This window comes from Colletotrichum tamarilloi (genome assembly GCF_030869305.1).
Source record: "Colletotrichum tamarilloi strain Tom-12 chromosome Unknown Scaffold_21.1, whole genome shotgun sequence".
Taxonomy (NCBI): domain Eukaryota; kingdom Fungi; phylum Ascomycota; class Sordariomycetes; order Glomerellales; family Glomerellaceae; genus Colletotrichum; species Colletotrichum tamarilloi.
Genome location: NW_026849404.1, coordinates 358,207 through 375,612, shown reverse-complemented (window position 1 = coordinate 375,612; position 17,406 = coordinate 358,207). Strand labels below are relative to the sequence as shown.

General features: G+C 54.4%; 8 protein-coding genes across 8 annotated transcripts; 5 read left to right on the top strand and 3 right to left on the bottom strand.

Annotated features, from left to right (window-relative positions):
• Positions 1 to 160: 160 nt before the first annotated feature.
• CTAM01_07129 (uncharacterized protein) lies at positions 161 to 867 on the top strand (the record flags this gene model as incomplete). The annotated part of the gene is made up of 2 exons (XM_060523154.1): positions 161 to 256; positions 466 to 867. The coding sequence occupies 2 exons, from the start codon at positions 161 to 163 to the stop codon at positions 865 to 867; spliced, it is 498 nt and encodes a 165-aa protein (XP_060382285.1).
• An 809-nt stretch (positions 868 to 1,676) lies between these two features.
• CTAM01_07128 (uncharacterized protein) lies at positions 1,677 to 2,338 on the top strand (the record flags this gene model as incomplete). The annotated part of the gene is made up of 2 exons (XM_060523153.1): positions 1,677 to 1,713; positions 1,914 to 2,338. 2 exons carry the CDS (start codon positions 1,677 to 1,679, stop codon positions 2,336 to 2,338), a joined length of 462 nt encoding a protein of 153 aa, XP_060382284.1.
• A 1,945-nt stretch (positions 2,339 to 4,283) lies between these two features.
• CTAM01_07127 (carbon-nitrogen hydrolase) lies at positions 4,284 to 5,498 on the bottom strand (the record flags this gene model as incomplete). The annotated part of the gene is made up of 3 exons (XM_060523152.1): positions 4,284 to 5,087; positions 5,302 to 5,394; positions 5,487 to 5,498. The coding sequence occupies 3 exons, from the start codon at positions 5,496 to 5,498 to the stop codon at positions 4,284 to 4,286; spliced, it is 909 nt and encodes a 302-aa protein (XP_060382283.1).
• Positions 5,499 to 6,564: 1,066 nt separating this feature from the next.
• Positions 6,565 to 7,980, top strand: CTAM01_07126 (diphthamide biosynthesis protein 1; the record flags this gene model as incomplete). Its single annotated transcript, XM_060523151.1, has 2 exons — positions 6,565 to 6,760; positions 6,827 to 7,980. 2 exons carry the CDS (start codon positions 6,565 to 6,567, stop codon positions 7,978 to 7,980), a joined length of 1,350 nt encoding a protein of 449 aa, XP_060382282.1.
• A 1,318-nt stretch (positions 7,981 to 9,298) lies between these two features.
• CTAM01_07125 (uncharacterized protein) lies at positions 9,299 to 10,972 on the top strand (the record flags this gene model as incomplete). Its single annotated transcript, XM_060523150.1, has 2 exons — positions 9,299 to 9,348; positions 9,433 to 10,972. The coding sequence occupies 2 exons, from the start codon at positions 9,299 to 9,301 to the stop codon at positions 10,970 to 10,972; spliced, it is 1,590 nt and encodes a 529-aa protein (XP_060382281.1).
• A 628-nt stretch (positions 10,973 to 11,600) lies between these two features.
• Positions 11,601 to 12,826, bottom strand: CTAM01_07124 (glycosyl hydrolase family 10; the record flags this gene model as incomplete). Its single annotated transcript, XM_060523149.1, has 3 exons — positions 11,601 to 11,840; positions 11,907 to 12,542; positions 12,599 to 12,826. The coding sequence occupies 3 exons, from the start codon at positions 12,824 to 12,826 to the stop codon at positions 11,601 to 11,603; spliced, it is 1,104 nt and encodes a 367-aa protein (XP_060382280.1).
• A 2,119-nt stretch (positions 12,827 to 14,945) lies between these two features.
• On the bottom strand, positions 14,946 to 15,395 carry CTAM01_07123 (Ctf8; the record flags this gene model as incomplete). The annotated part of the gene is made up of 1 exon (XM_060523148.1): positions 14,946 to 15,395. One exon carries the CDS (start codon positions 15,393 to 15,395, stop codon positions 14,946 to 14,948), a length of 450 nt encoding a protein of 149 aa, XP_060382279.1.
• Positions 15,396 to 15,859: 464 nt separating this feature from the next.
• Positions 15,860 to 17,139, top strand: CTAM01_07122 (ribosomal protein S6e; the record flags this gene model as incomplete). The annotated part of the gene is made up of 4 exons (XM_060523147.1): positions 15,860 to 15,865; positions 16,047 to 16,496; positions 16,815 to 16,982; positions 17,044 to 17,139. 4 exons carry the CDS (start codon positions 15,860 to 15,862, stop codon positions 17,137 to 17,139), a joined length of 720 nt encoding a protein of 239 aa, XP_060382278.1.
• Positions 17,140 to 17,406: the final 267 nt, after the last annotated feature.

Sequence of the window (17,406 nt, the reverse complement as noted above, 5' to 3'; positions counted from 1 at the left end):
GATCTTGTTTTGACTCGAGGATTGTCTATCTGCTGGCTTCCCCTGCATCATCAATCACCAACGAGTCAACAACCCACGTCTTGCGTACAAACGCAAGATTGACAACCCGCGTTGTTTGCGCCCCTCGAACTACTCGAAAAGGGGCATGGCATCACACCAGATGTCTCCATCGCGCTGGTTGGACGTTGGCTTTGCCGTCATTGTGACAACTGACGGGTCGGCGCAAACCAACAATCCTGTCATTCAAGTACCAACTGTATGTGTCAATAACTAGCCATCAAATAGCGTCCAACGGCCCAATGTCAACAACCACCAAAAGACATACACCCGCATATGCAGCAAACACGCCCATGCTGCGTCTGGTTTTCCACCAACGAGATAGTTCATCCCATTCCCCCAGTCTCTCATTGGCCATCTGCAAGGCGCGAGATTGAACCACACACACACACCAATGACATTCGGAAGGCAAACCTCCTCTACGGATACAAAGTACACACCACCTTGTCCGTACCGGCAATTTGGCACACGAACTCGGGTTTGGTGGGCTACATTGTCATTGCTGCAGCTTTCCCCCTTCCCCGGGTTATCAAATATGGGTATCTCTACGACGTACCGGATATGCCTCCCGGGCCAAACGGATCACTACGGTGCTACCCGTACGGCGCGCACAAAATAGCCGTTTACCAGCTGCCGAGTCATCAACAAATTCTCGTCCACTTGCTTGTCTCCTCGACGCTTCTCGGCCGTAGCCGAAGAATGGCTGTGTTTGCGCTGTGCTGCGTTGCCGCGCATCCAAATCCGCCGTGGGTACTCCGTACGGAGTATGCGCAACTGATTTCCAATTTGAAGTGCATGGCAATTGCATAGGAAACAAGACGAGATAGCGACGACGGCGGCCCCTCATACCCAATTCCGGATATCATGGGCCACGCCTCAGCTCACCGAGCCCTCATCATCACGCGGCAGACACACCACCACCCGACTGAGTACACGCCACATCGTGAACGAAACGGCCCAGCAAGATGAGACAGCGTGAACCACCCTTCTTTGCACCCCCTCTAACCCAGGAAGGAGAAAAGAGCCTCATCCAGTGTGCCAGTTTCCCGGCTCGGTTCGGTTTGGACATCCCACGCGTGCAACATCCCACGTCTGGCTTTGGTCTACGCCTTGCGAAACGGGGGGAAAGGGGGAGGGGGCCGAGGAGGCGCAGATGGGCGGGGGCGCATATCGATGCATGCCCTTCGGGAAATGCGACGTCTCGACCGAGTAGTCGGGTCCCCTTACGTCTCTTTCTTCTGTCTCGCCGATACTTGACTCCGCGATGTCTTTGGAGACGACTGGTTAGCGAAACCCCCACCCCGCCGCCCCCTTTGCCTTCGTCACCGAGAGGTAGGTGAGTGAGATAGGGCAGAGGTAGGTACCGTCTTGTGAAGAGGGTCAGGATATTTCGACAAGCAGAGATCATCCTTCCAACGTTTCATCCCGACTTTCTCTCCAGCAACCGTTTCTGCACCGCCCAGGCCTCAAGGCTGTCCGGGACATCAACTCCCTCACCGGTGCGATATACTCCCTTCCCCGTGCCCGGCTTCCCTGCGCGTCGTCCCCAACCTCTGGAAAAATTTCTTCCCCATGCCTTCTATCCTTACAAGGGCTTGTCCTTCGAGAAGTTCCTTTTGATGGGGACGCAAGGCGTGATGATGAGGGTCCAATTCGGTGAGTGAAAGCCTTGGCCCTGTTTGATAGACCGCCTGACCACAAAGCCTGGGACTCCTTGGGGGGGACGGGGCTCCGGGAGAAGCAGAAAATCTCACGGGGAGCCAAGACGAGTGGCAAGGTTCTGCATATCTCAAACTGCCAAATTTCCCGGGGCCGCGGTTTGGGACCTTTTTCCTGGTTTGCTCACTTCTTCCCAGGTTCAAGGAAGCCGATCAGAGAGGCTCCGCCGACAAAAGGTCCCCGCAACAAACGGACAGCCGTTGCCAAAAATCGCCATTTCTCTCGCCTCTCTTCTCTCTCCCCACCAAGCCATGCGGACACTGTAGCCGGGGCATGGCCCCCGGATCCCCGGAGGCATTATTTGAAAGGCCCCAAGGGCTGCCGACAGGGGAGGAAAATGGAAGAAGCAAAGAAGGAGGAAGAAGGTCCCTCTTTTTCCTTCTTCACTCAACACACACCCTCAAACCGTCATCGGATCCCTGACCAAGTCTTCATCCAGTGGGAAACATTGCCGTCAGTGTGCTCCGTCTCCACCGGTATCCATCTTGCATGGATCACGCATGGATACCCATGGAGGGAATGGCACGGTGACTTGGACGAACCCAACGGAGCCACGTACTGAGGTACCTACGCCGTCCGGATACGCCCTGACGCCCTCCCAAGTTCCCTCCCCCCCCCGGGCAGCTAAGGATAACTGAAGCAGGCGGATCTCGTTTCCTGCCTTTCTTAATTTTACCACGTTATTTCGAATTTCAGATTTTCCTTCTAGCGCGTCCCTCTTTTTCCTTCTTCACCTTCTCTCTCTCGCTCTCGTGGGGCCGACACAGTAACCCTTGCTAACGTCCAATGGGCCCAAATCGCGTGCCCGGGCAAAATTAACCCAAACCACGGGTCCAGCTCCGGCGCGAGGAGAATGCTCATTGCTCACTTTCACAGTCTACCCATCACCCCTGAGTTTCTTGACCGAAACTACCCATGCGCAGCAGTTACGACACGAACAAAGCCAGGCCTGGATCACCAGTGCAGCACCAGGAAATGGGGAGCGGGCAGGCACACCGACAGACACACCAACCCCCAGTCCCAAAAACCGTTGGGTCTTCTCTTGTTCCTTGGCTCTAGTGTGTATCCGTACGCTACTCATAGGCAATCCGGAGTACGCTACCCGGACGGGGTTCTCGCCCCCATCGCCGAGGAGTTAAATGCTACAAAAATGCAAAGGGCTGGGACGGATCCAACTCAAGCCGCCGACGGCTCGTCCTTCCCCTTCTTCCCCCGGTGAGCTAAGGGTATTGGCAATGTGGGCAAACCCCGCTGGAAAGGCCGAGAGTCCAGAATACCACAGTACCGACCGTAGTGTACGGATACTCTGTACTCTCCGTACAGATACAGGGAAACACAATTCATCCTGGGATGTTGACTCACCGGGTCACCGGGGAACATGGGCGTTTGGATTCTTGGGAAATTGGGCCTTTCGGTCTGCCAACTGCCGGTGGCATGCAACCGATCCTCCCAGCCCGTCAAGGGACCCGGTCTAGCCTCTGCCGTAGGTTGACTGTTTCGCTGGAACCGGGGCCCATATCGATTCAGAATATCATATCTCCCAAGGGAGATTGTTGTCTCGGTGAGGGTCTCACCGGGGTGGGTTTGTCATTCTCTCTCTTTCTTCTCATCTTTCTACCCTGCGAAACACGGGCCCTGTCTTGCTTGTGGAGGTCAAGGTAACCTTTGCGGTCTCTCGTGCCAAAGTGCGTACGGATACTCCCATACAGCCCAGGACCTCTTTTTTGAATTTTTCTACACACTAATCTCTATTGATCATTTCGACCGGCGGCGCCCCCAATCTATGGAACATTGCGGCTACCCTTCTAGAATATCCACAGACGCGCCGAGTGGTTGGGACGCTCATCCCTGCAGCATTCCTTTCCCACAAAGAGCCTCAAGCCCTCAAGGACCTGCACTGCGGTGTTACCGACAGTCAGGGACTCAGGGCTCGTCTCGACTCGCCCGTACCGGTCACCCGTGCTTCTTCTTCTCTCCCTCCCGCCTCTCCCCGGCGGCGAGGCTTGCTAGACTCCCCCTCCCTTCTCCCGAGACCCGCGGCCCTCTCCATACCGGTCTGTACTGTAATACCTTTATCTGTACTGCGTACTCCGTATGTACGGAGTACGAGTAACTCTACGGATACACCTGCGATCCCAGCTTTGACCCTGCTTTCCGGGAATGTGACAGCTCACACGCCCACCCTCAAGGAGGACCTTCAGAATTCAGGGTACACATCGCTGCTCTCAGGTCATCAGCTAAACCATCCCGCTGGTACACGATGGGAGAGGGGCCCGGCATCCTAGGTGACGGGGGGGGGACGGGAATGCTCATTGCCCAGAGAGAAAAAATGACAGCACCTCCAGGGGAGGGGTTAGGGGGAAGGGGTGTGTTATTCACATGGAGAAAACTTTGAGCCTCAAGTGGGCGTGTAAGAGATGGAGGTCGGTGTGAGTAAGAAGGAGGCGAGGGGGGGGGGAAGATGACGAGAAAGAGAGAGAAAGGAAAGGATAGGGAAGAAACACAACTCACGTCCGTCTAGCCAACGGCATACCCTCCCTGACTTTAGCCCACTCGTCCAAATCCACATCGACAAAGCCAATGGCCCCCTCGGCGCCCTCCTCGGCCCTGCCATCGGCGTCCACGCCGCCCAGCTCCAGCTTGACCCGGCCCCAGGGATCAACGACCATGCTGTGGCCGTAGCTGCTCCGCTTCGGATTGTGCGCGCCCACCTGCGCCGCGGCGACGACCCAGCTCTGCGTCTCGATGGCGCGGGCCCGGAGGAGGGTCTCCCAGTGCGCCTGGCCCGTCCGGATGGTGAAGGCGGAAGGGTAGAGGAGGATCTGGGCGGGGCCGTGGCCGCCGTTGTTGTCAGGGAGGAAGGGGCTCTTGGGTCCCGGGTGCGTCAGGGCGAGGGCCGGTTCGGGGAAGCGGAGGTCGAAACAGATGAGGCTGCCGGCGCGGCCGACCGGGGTGGGGAATGGGGCCGTGAGGGAGGGGCCGGCTTGGACTGTTGCGCTTTCTCGGAGGGCGCCGTAGTCGAAGAGGTGGAGCTTGTCGTAGGTTGCGGCTTGGAATATGGTGCCGTCTGCGTTGATCCAGAGGCTACGGTTGAGGAGCTTTGGAGTGGTAGTGGTGGCGTCTACGGCTACGGCCGGCTTCTGGGCGTCTGTTGTGGGGACGTGGATGCCGACGTTCACGGCGACGGAGTGGGTTTTTGCTGCTTCCTGGAGGCCGAGGACGAAGGGGGACTGGGACTGCGGTTGAGCTAGGGAGAGGGATTCTTGCGGGCTTGAGGCGATGTAATCTGCGGCTTCGGGGAGGAAGAGGACCTAGGAAGAATACAGTGAGCGGCGCCTGTTGGTGTTGGTGGTGTTGCTGTGGGGGTGGGCAGGAGGCAGACATGAAGCCATTTTTGTGCTTCAGGCTGCATTTGCATTGCAGGTCTCATGTGCAGCAGGATGGGATTGCGGTGAGAGAGAGGAAAGGAACAAGACGAGTGTTTTGATATCGACGCCCCCTTTGTTACGGACAGATGGGACGTACTTTGGCACCACCGACAGCGGCCTTGGCGACGAGCCTCACGCACTGCTCTAGGTTGTGGGACAGAGAGGCCGTGGAACAGATTTGACCGACAGCCTGTTCACGCCGAAAGGAAGAGGGGACCGCATCAGTAAGTCATCTGCAGAGACACGTGGTCTTTTTTTGGGGGGTGTGTTGGGCAGCCATACCGCGATCGCCATATTGTTGAAGATACGGTGAGATGGAACCTTTTGGGGGAGGGATATGTTTGGATTTGGATGAGAAACTTATGCAATGTAGGCGCGGGAACCCTGGGTAGGGGTTGGTTGTGTGGACTGATCTTGGAGAGAGGGAGGGAGAAAGTATGCTGGCCACGTGGCAGAGCAGATGAAGCCGTTCGGATGATTTTTCGTGAGGACTGTAGGGTGTGAAAGGTTGGCGATCTTTCATGCAAGCTATAATGGTTTCTTGGATGGGTTGGACGTCGGACGGGAGTGGGAGAGGAGGCATCATTCGTTGCGTCGACGGGTGGGCCTGCTACCGCTTACCTTATCTGATGGTGGGATGCAGCGGGGTAAGGTAAGGCAAGGATGCTGCAATATTCAAGATATCTCCCGTCATTTTCATGTTTGTTGATCTGATACACTCTTCGCTGTTGATTCGACATTGGTGGAGAGACACTTTCGAAAACATACCTTTTCTTTCGTACGAGGACAATGAACTCTTCGAATAATGATTTCCATTTTCTTTGAACACCTCGAAACGCTCTGCGAGGCATGTATATATGCCTCTGTTGCTTGAGGTAGTTGAGAAAGACTGGACCCAGACATACCTTTCGCAACACCGATTAGTCATGAGAACTAAAATGAAATATCTAGCTGGTGGAATGGTTTCATAATGTGAGAATGAGTTCTCAAATGAGTTCTCAGAGTTCTCAAGACTTATGAGCTCACTGAAAGCCAGTGAGAATCCACATGTGAGCTATAGCCAATAGGCGTGAGGACGTTTGGCCACCTCACTACCTGCATGTACCCTTTTAGCCCACCATCTTATCGTATCATTCTTCTAACTGAATTTTTCGCGGGGCAACAGCACCAGATCGCGGGGCAAATTCAACGAGACTCACTTACTCACGGTACGACAGACAGCCCTGTACTAAAAGTAGCCTGCGTCTTGTCTGATGATTTTTGGCTTCATATGAGAGCCCCCTGTCACAAAAATATCAAATTTGCTGTAAAGCGGACCCCTACTTGAAGTGCAAGCCGAAGCAGAATAAGTGTCTCAGCCATGGAGGAAGATCGGGCGCAAACCGACTTGGGCATCGCCGCCGATATTGAAGAGGCTCATCGCCAGGAGGAGGCTGCGGCTCAGCCAGTCTTGAAGCAACCAAAGAAGCGCTTCGTCGGAAGGAGAACAGCAGCCGAGACTGCGGCCAAGAATGGAAGCCCCAACGGGTCTATCGAGGACAGCAAGTCCATCCAAGGTGAGCACGCACGACGCCTCATATGAGAAGCAACAGCATAATCATTCTCATTCTCACCTCTCATAGTCGCACAACCTAGAAGAGGCCCGCGTCTCCTGAACCAAGTACCCCCTGAGATTCTCAATGATCCGGCACTCAAGTCCGCCATCTCTATCCTCCCCTCCAACTACAGCTTCGAGATTCCCAAAACCATCCATCGCATCCGCTCCTCGGGCGCCAAGAAGGTCGCTCTGCAGATGCCCGAGGGTCTCCTCCTCTTCGCCACCACCATCTCCGACATCCTCACCGAGTTCTGCCCCGGCATCGAGACCCTCATCATGGGCGACGTCACCTACGGCGCCTGCTGCATCGACGACTACACCGCCCGCGCCATGGGCTGCGACCTCCTCGTCCACTACGCCCACAGCTGCCTCATCCCCGTCGACGTGACAAAGATCAAGACCCTCTACGTCTTTGTCGACATCAGCATCGACACCTCCCACCTCTTGGCCTCGCTCGAGCGCAACTTCGCCTCGGGCAAGACCGTCGCCGTCGTCGGCACCATCCAGTTCAACGCCACCATCCACGGCGTGCGCGGCACCCTCGAAAAGGCCGGCTTCAAGGTCCTCGTCCCGCAGATCGCGCCCCTGAGCAAGGGCGAGATCCTCGGCTGCACGAGCCCGCAGCTCCACGACGACGACAAGGTCGACATGATCCTCTACCTCGGCGACGGCCGCTTCCATCTCGAGAGCATCATGATCCACAACCCAACCATCCCGGCCTACCGCTACGACCCGTACTCGCGCAAGCTGACGCGCGAGACGTACGGCCACGACGAGATGCAGGACCTGCGCCGGACGGCCATCCGGACGGCCAAGACGGCCAAGAAGTGGGGTCTCATCCTGGGCTCGCTCGGCCGCCAGGGGAACCCGCACACCATGGGCCTCATCGAGAAGCGGCTCAAGGACCGCGGCATTCCGTGGGTGAACTTGCTGCTCAGCGAGATCTTCCCGGGCAAGCTAGCCATGATGAGCGACGTCGAGTGCTGGGTGCAGGTCGCGTGCCCGCGGTTGAGCATCGATTGGGGCTACGCTTTCCCGCGGCCGCTGTTGACGCCGTACGAGGCCTTGGTTGCGCTAGAGGTGCGCGATGATTGGGGTAAAGGGGTGTATCCCATGGACTACTATGGAAAGGATGGTCTGGGACGCGTGAAGCCTGGCCAGCTTGAGGCATCGGCATAACCATCTTCAGGGGGAAGGATGAGGAGGAAGAATAAAACGAGAACAAAAGCTTATGGTTTATATAGGAGCACGTAATGATACCTCTTTCGATATAATCTGGAAACTGTCCCAGACACGACTAAGCACTCGATATTTCTTTGCTTTCCTGCCGTTGGGACAAGGAAGTCCTTCAAATCACTGCTACAGGCTTGGTAGCTCAAATTCAACTAACCCGGACTCCCTTATAAATGTACCTTGCCCGTTCGGAAAGGTGTTGTTCGCCGAAAATTTAAGAGAGCTCGTGTCTATCTAAGCCTGCATATTGATGGGTATTTGAGGTATTATACATGTGTAAACGCACTCGAGGTCTAGAGCCGTCAAAGTTTGCGGTTCGCTTTCTTGTTGTCCCAGGTCCTTCGAGTCTCACCCTTTATTCAGTCGAAAGAACTGAATCTACTCCGTACATCTCAACCAAATAAAAAATCGTCCCCAAACGAGTTTATGGGCTGTCTCGCCTGCGATCACCTCTTGGTAAAAATCGAGACGTTGAAAGAAGATCACAAAGAGGATTGATGGCCATTTCAAATTTTCTGAGACCTGCTGCATCTAGTTAATTCACTCATTCGCATTGCAGCCGGTACATTTGGCAGCTGATTCTACGCTAAATACCTCGCTACGCCGCCTGCATGCGGTGCCGGTAAGGGCATCTCAACCGTGTCCTTTGTCCACCTCCTTTCGAGAACACGAGTCTTCAGCGGTAGGGCTGAAATTGCCAACCAAATGCGTACTTCCTACAAAGATTCAGATTATTTCGTTGGTCGATCATTCTTGGCGAACGATACCCTCCCTATACCCAAACCTGGTCAGAAATCTTGCCACTCAAAATTCATTACTGTGCCCCAAAAGTTCCAGGGGTGACATCGTTGGCGAGTTCGTACTTATCCCTGGAAGTCCCACACCAGCACTCTTCTCCTTCACCTTATTTGCGATAAGGTGAGGCCGGAGCGCCAGCACTCTCCAGGATACCACCGCACCCTTCCGAGTAGGGCCATTTGCACCGTTTACGTTGGTGCGCAACGTCGCCAAGAACAGGCATGTCTTGTATGCGTTCTGCTGATTGGTTCATTCTTGTCGACTGGTTCGCGGAACTTTCTGTTAGAACTACTACATTGGCATTGCTTAGCCTCAACCTTCAGCTCCCGACTCACGTCAAACAGCTCGCTGCCTAAGTCAAATGAGGGGAAGGAACTAGAAGAGGAACACATCTCGTTTTCAATCGGCTTCCGTCGTCGAGGAGCGAGATCGCGCACGTCGTCTTCTCTTTTCCGCACATCATAGGATGGCCCGCAAAGGCAGTCGCAAGACAAGGACCGGCTGTATTACCTGCAAGTAGGCACCCCGCATAGATTCATACCCCCCCTTCCATGCGGCAAGGTTTGCATTCCTTATTAACAATCACCACCACCGGAGCAGGGTCCGAAAAGTCAAGTGTGACGAGGCCAAGCCAGAGTGTATACGGTGCTCCAGCACCGGCCGTACATGCGATGGCTACGTGGACCCGGCCCAAGTCGCCGAATTAGATCAGCCCCGGCTGCTCAGGGCCCAGAGCATGTTCCCGAGCATCACCAGACAGGAGAGCAGGGCGCTGCACTTCTTTTGTGAAATTGTTGGGCCGAACCTGCCCGGCGCCACCGACCCTTACTTCTGGACGCATCTTGTCATTCAATTCAGCCGGTACGAGCCCGCGGTGAGGCATTCCATCTTCGCCATCAGCTCGCTGTACGAGGGCGTCACCGGGGCTAAGGGTAGCCCCTTTGACGTGGGGAGCGAGCAGATCCAGGATAACGCCCTCGCTTTGCGTCACTACAACGCCGCAATTAACCAATTGACCGTCATGGAGAACCAGGGGCTGGTGCTGCTGGTTTGTCTCCTCTTCATTTGCATAGAATTCCTGCAGTCCAATCGGGAGACTGCCCTCCGTCACTGCGCTCACGGCACTGCCATACTCGCCAGCTCCGACTCTACCTCGTACAAGTGGGTGAGGCAATACCTCACGCCATTGTTTCGAAGATTGAGCGCGTTGCCCTTCTTCTTTGGGAGCGGACCATCGGATATGCTCGATCTGAGCATTTCGAGATGCCCAATACCGGACTTGTTCAATACCTTCTCCGAAGCCGAAGCCATGATTGACGACGTTTTCAACCAAGCCTTGCAGACTATCCGCCGCGGTGACACATATCGCGTAGGACAAAAGAAAGATGTTCCAGTACCGTCAGAACTCCTAGAAGAACAGGACACAGTCTTAAACCAACTAAATAAGTGGTACGGCATGTTCACAGACCTCGAAGCCAGACGGGGGCAAACGACATCCAAAATCTCGGGATTCGCGCGCGCATTCGCTCTAGCGAGATATCGGATCTGTCTGATCTGGTTGAACAACGCCTTCGTACGTTCCGAGATGGGCTACGATGACTTCCTCGACGACTTCCGCAAAGTCGTCGAGGAGACAGCGCAAGCCGCCGCCGAACAAAACAGCACAGGAATTAAAACGGCCCCCGCCTTCGAAATGGGCTTTATCGCGCCGCTCTTCTTCTGCGCACAGCGGTGTAGGGACCTGGGTTGCCGACTAGAGGCCCTGCGTCTTCTCAAACTTCTCGCCGCGCCCCGAGAGAACTTGTGGGATAGGGACGGCATGTGCGCTCTGGCTCGGAGAATCATCGAAATAGAACACGGGGTGGAATTGAATATGGACGGTCGGGTTACGCCAGGGGTACATCCTAAATATCCGGGCCTACCACCGGAGACGACGAGGATACAACAATTCAACGTTGAATTTGTGAGTGGACGACAAAAGAACTTTAACGGCCACGAAGTACGCGGCTTCAAGGCTCAATTATATATGCGGAGTGCGAGCGGCGAGATCCATCTTCGGCCCGAGACCTTATTTGAAGAGGACCCTCAACTGTCTGACGATGTGAGCCAAGAGCACATAGGGGCAGTCCTTTTCCCATAGCCCGCGAAGGTGTTACATGAACAAAATAAATAAGAAACATGAAAAATAAACTTGTGCCCCTGCCCAAGAGCTCTCTGACACAATGATAAGAGTAGCTGGCACTTAACAGTACGGAGCTGGATCTGTTGGCTTGTTGTTGATGTAAGACTAAGGCGATCGGAGTCAATTGACCCAGGCGGGTGATTGAAATGTCCACAAAGTGTGGGCTGAATTAATTGCATCGCGGTTGTCGTATCGAAATTACCATATTGAGTTGAATGCGTGCCTGGGGCACATTGCGTGTGCCGCATGGTTCGAAAGTACATCGCATCGTGGAGTTTCTCTCGAAAACCTGACCCCCTTGAGGTCGATCTTTTGCGCCTATAAAGCCGGGGAAAAGCCACCACATGGACTGAAATAAGGTGTTTTCTTATTGGATATTGTCCACATCAGACTAAACACTGCATTCTGATTTCTCAAAGCCGATAAGGCTTGTCATTATGGCGGAGTTAGCTATTGCTGATGCCAAGAACGCTATGCTAATCGCGTACCCAACCGACTCTTGCCTTCATTGCCTTGCTCCAGCTACGCTTTCGACAATAACGCTTGTTACAAAGCTCACCCGACACCCCTTCGCCTATACAACTAACTAAAACAGCTTCTTGCTCTTGCCAGACCCTAAGGACCGCCTCCTTCTACAGGGAGCCGCAGTCGTGTTCTTCAATGCCTCGAGAACGCCATCATAGGCCGGGTGCTTGCTGAAGTCCTCGAACCAGAGAAGGGCAGCACCTTCACCCGGGAAGACGGCGGGAACCCAGCTGAAGGGGTCGTAGAAATCCCAGATCGTGATGCCAATGCAAGCCGCTACTTGAAGACAGGCACTGGTAGACTATAGACGAATTAGTTAGCGTCTTGAATGCATCCGAAGATGGGGTGGGTGACTGGGTAAACCTACGTTCTTATACGCCTCCTTTTGCCACGCCAGGTTTGTCTCATTTACCGGGAGCTCGACACGGACATCCAGCTCTGTGAGGGCAACCTCGACTCCGAGCTCGGCGTAGCTGCGAATGACCTCGACTTGCTGGTCCAGGCTAGGCGCCCTATCAGCTACGAGGTGAGCTTGCATGCCAATGCCGTCAACCTTGATGCCGTCGTCCTGGAGCAGCTTCACGATGCGCTTGGCGCCCTCGCTTTTGGGGCCGACCGACTCGAGATTGTAGTCGTTGTAGTACAGCTTCGCCGCCGGATCGACCTCGGCCGCGGTGCGGAAGGCCAACTTAAGGTACTCCTCGCCGAGAACGTTGTAGAAAACGGACTCGCGATATGTGCCGTCCTCGTTCAGAGCCTCATTGACGACGTCCCAGGCGTAGCACTTGCCTTTGTAGTGGCCAGCAACCTCGTGGATGTGTCTGACAATCACCTCGGTGAGCTCTTCGGGCGTCCATGTTGTATTCTCAACCCAGGGGGCGAGCTGGCTGTGCCAGACAAGGGCGTGGCAACGGAGGATCTGGCCGTTCTCTTCGGCGATGGAGGTCACGATATCGCCCTCTGTGAAGTTGAAAACACCCGGCGAGGGCTCGGTGAAAAGCCACTGAGTGAGACGTTAACTTGAATCCTTTACTAACAAGCTGTCATTTCAACACCAACCTTTTGCCCATTTGTCGGGGTTGTTTGGCCAAACTCGTTGATATCATCGAGGATGGCGTCGTACTGCTCGTAGGATGCCTCCAGACCAGCGCGCTCGCGCTGTCCTGGGGAGTCAGTTGCAGCACCAAAGTACAGCAAGCCTGCTTTCTTCGCGTAGTAGTCAAGCTGAGCCGAGGCTAGGGGCAAGGACGCCGCCAGGAGGGGAACGGTGAGTGATTGGATATGCATCTTGACCGTCTGGTAACAATGAAACTTGAACGAGAAACGAGAGGACCTATCTTGGAAGACCGAGGCCGGCGTGGACGAGGTGAGATCAATAGGAACACTCCATAACGAGGGCGACGCAATTCATATATGCAAGATCCGGCCCCCGATGCGATTCCGTTTCCCCATGATTACCCCAAATTTCCAGGCGAACGGACGAGAGCAATCTCCAGATCATCCAATGCAACAGTGCCGAGCTACTAAGCTAGCAAGGACTGCCGCCGTGGGGTGACGCCCTCTAAGGGATAGGAACCCGGCTTGACCATGTACCGGCGCCTTGGTCCCAAGACCTGCAAGCCTAGGTGACACGGCGTTGGTTGGAAGAGAGAAGGGCTTCGGGATTCAAAGGTCAAGTCCCGTGATGTGGGTACCGGGACAAGTGCGCTGGAAGAGGAGCTCATTCCGGTGAGAACCAAAGACGCGGTGGTCGCGGTTGGATAGAACCAATGGTGCTCTCAATTAGCGGCTTTCAGGGATCGTCCCTGGCATGACCTTCTCCATCTTTTGCTGGGGCAGAATGGGGAACCGTTCAATCAGGCTGTCTGCGGTTAAATTAGAGTTGGATTGTGAGCATTTATCCTAATAGCCTCCTCGGGTAGTCTCCAGAGTCCCCTCACGGCCGGTGCGGAGGCGTGGAGAATCCCTGACTGTCAGAACAACCTCGACCTCTACGAATATTGTCGAGGCCGCTATTAAGTCCATTGATTTGGCCGAGCATTCGGCGAGAGCCGAGGCTATCCATGACACTTGTTGAAGGCGATGGTGCCAGACTGGGATGAGGTTGCTTGGAACGCATGTTTGTTAGAAATTGAACTGGTCATCGATGTGAAGAAAGCTCATCGACAGTGACGAAGACAATGGGCATAGTAACACTAGCGTTGATACCCACTTCAGTCAGCCTGGTTTGTATAACCCGCGGAGTCCCTCATAATTGAACTCAAACCAGAGTAAAGTTGACAGGGCGACTAAGCCTGCTGCGCAATGCTTCCGGAAGCGAATAGCGAGACCAATAAAATCATGCCTTGGAATAAATTGTCTGTTTGCCGACGCATGTTTGGAGGTGTTTGTTGCGACGGGCCGTCGCCTCACAACCTCGCGGCAGCGAATTACATTCTGTTCGGTTGTTCGTCTCATTCCAAAATCCTTCATCGCCTCATTGCTTGATGACACAGGGACTTTTGACTATGCGGTTCTGAAGGAGAGATGCCTAAATGCAAGTAGGGTCTCATTCTTCCGACTAAATTGCGATCAGAGCGATCCGTGTTGACTTGCATCTCTAAAGGAGACCAACAAGCACGCAACCCAATGGATGAGACGGGTAACGACCAAGAAATTCGCAGACTGGTAGACCAAGCGCCAGTTACCTGTTGTGACTTATCCAACAAGCAAACAACTGGTGCTGATTATGAGAATAACTACCATGAAGCACCGCCAACCAAGGTACTTAGGCAGAAGAAGTCGACACGTTCGAATCATTGATGCTACTTGAGCCAACGTGACTTATTCAAACAACCAGTGATAAATGCGGCACTCGAATGATGTTGCTCAGAAAGATGCAATTGCCGAAGATCCGGGGAAGCTGATGCGCGTCTCATTCGTCGCTTTGACCGCAGCCTACCAATGCCTCGAACCGCAGCAGTATGATTTGTGAGCCGTAGTTGTCATTCTGTCGCAAAGACACATGAGCTTAAGAGATGCGTCCCTGATGATCACGCTGACCAAGATGTAGCGGGGATGAATGTGAGGTTGGCGACCTTTGCTGAGAGCTTCATGAGTCAAAGGTGATCTGCCACAGACTGACCAAGGTGGCATACCAGTCTTACGTTTGATGACCGGCTATGATGGCACCGGAGCCGCCGCAATGAACAAGCGTCACGGAAATATAGACGGCAAGGGATCTGCCGTGCCAGTCATAGTTCTCCTGGTCCGGAATCGTAGCAACACGACAGGATGAACGCCGCAACCGCTATCGTCCTTGGCAACAATTGCCCTCTCACCACATCATGACTAGCCTCGTCGGTGTGGGTGTCATTCTTCAAAGATCGCTCCGGTGGCCTCGAACCGTCGATAACGAAGACGTCTCTTATGTGTTTTCCGTACCAACGGGCTCTGGTCGGTTCCCAAACATGATCTTGTACTTGACGATCTCAGCAATCTCGAGCTCCTCCTCAGCCTCTCCTTCATCGCCAGTAGTGGCACCTCCCCTCCGCCGGATAATAGCCATGGCCTTCGGAAGCTTCTTAACTTCGCCCTGTAGTCTCTGATGCTGGCCGACATAGAGGAAGACGCGCTTCATCCAGGCCGTGCTGCCCTCTTCCTGCGTTTCGGGGTGATAGTCAGGGAATGTTACTTTGCCAATGGAAATCTCGGGCTCCTTTTTGCTGGATTCCTCGTCGGGATTGAAATGAGGCACGTTGACAGTTCCTTGCATCTCAAGCAGCGCAAGTCCAGAGGGTGTCTTGATGAGTGGGGGCAATGGGCTTTCTGAAGCTGAGGAGCCCTTCTTAGGAGGATAGATTTTGACCGATGACATTGTCGAGAGTAGATGTCGTGTGTTGATTTAATTGGCGATATAAATGATACAGAGCCGTAATTGGGAGATTGCCTGGGTGACAGCAACGACGTTTATTCGTGATATACGGATGTCTTGATCGCGAATCGTGAAGCGCGACGCTACAACAGTGTGGAGTCGTCCATCTGAACCTGCCCAGAAAACGGAGGCTGTGGTGGGGGTACGTATCCCGGCCCGCGTACCTTCCTAAACAGGATAGACACGTGACACGGGGCTGTCTAAGCACGGCCCATGGAAAAACTTACCGAAAGAACTTCCCGCGGCCTGTGATTGGCCTAGGGATTTTTTTTGCAGCAGGGCTCTAGCGACGCACACATTCTCGAAAATTCAAGAGTAACTTTCCGCTTTTCCTCCTTCCCACTGAACAATCCACGCCCAACGCCCAGCCGCAGTCGACAACACTTGCACCACCCAACGCCGGCAAGATGAAGGTACGATAACACTATATCCCGACAGACGAGAGCGATACAATCGAACGCGATGGAATTGCCATATCAACGACGTCGAGTTCGAAATCGCTGGCGGTCTGATCACCGCGCCGAATATTTGGAAATATTCGGAGGGGGTGGAAAAGTCACGTTCAAGGTTGCTGACCATTTTTCTTGACCACAGTTGAACATCTCCTACCCTGCCAATGGCAGCCAGAAGCTCATCGACATTGAGGATGAGCGCAAGCTCCGCGTCTTCATGGAGAAGCGCATGGGCGCTGAGGTCCCCGGTGACTCCGTCGGCGACGAGTTCAAGGGCTACATCTTCCGCATCACCGGAGGCAACGACAAGCAGGGTTTCCCGATGAAGCAGGGTGTCATGCACCCTACCCGTGTCCGCCTCCTCCTCTCCGAGGGACACTCCTGCTACCGCCCCCGCCGCACCGGTGAGCGCAAGCGCAAGTCCGTCCGCGGCTGCATCGTCGGCATGGACCTCTCCGTCCTTGCCCTCTCCATCGTCAAGCAGGGCGAGGCCGACATCCCCGGCCTCACCGACGTCGTCCACCCCAAGCGCCTCGGTCCCAAGCGTGCCACCAAGATCCGCAAGTTCTTCAGCCTCACCAAGGATGACGATGTATGTGTGCTCCCTGTTGCGGTCCACCCTTCCAACAGCCACTTCGTCATCGCCTACCTGGTTCTGCGGCGGAGGGTCGAGCGGACCAGGTAGAGTGTGAGAGACGGGACCGTGTTTCCCCTCTGCCTTCGAACTACTTCTTTCATCAGACGATATCTGTTGAATGCCTTGAGAAAGTGCGCCAGATATATCAGAAAACGAGAGAGGGAGAGAGAAGGAAGAGGTGGGAGCATGTGTCGGGCTTTAATCCCAATGCTATACACATCACAGATACCCTTTGCAAGTGGCTAATGAGGCATTCTTTGCTGCAACTTATAGGTCCGCAAGTACGTCATTCGCCGCGAGGTCCAGCCCAAGGGCGAGGGCAAGAAGCCTTACACCAAGGCTCCCAAGATCCAGAGACTCGTCACCCCCCAGCGTCTCCAGCACAAGCGCCACCGCATTGCCCTCAAGCGCCGCCAGTCCGAGAAGGTCAAGGACGAGGCCGTACGTTTGCCCATTATACATCTTATCTTGATGCTTCAAGTCATACTAACCCCCTATCCAGAACGAATACGCCCAGGTCCTTGCCAAGCGTGTTGCCGAGCGCAAGACCGAGAAGGCCGAGCTCCGCAAGCGCCGTGCCTCTTCCATGCGCAAGTAAACTTGTCGTCATGGCGGCGGTGTTGCGTTGGGAATCATGAAAAAAGTGAAAGATTACTCGGGTCTTCTGGTTTTCTTGCATTGGCGTGGAAAAAGGGAAATGGGGCACTGGGAACTCATGTCATGAAACAAGTTTTCAGTCAACATCATGAATGTAATAGGGCATTCAAAAATGGAAATGCACATCCTTTTGACACGCGAAATACCACCAGCAATTGTTTTATGATGTTAAACAAGATTGATACCTTACTTGCTCGTGCCATATGTC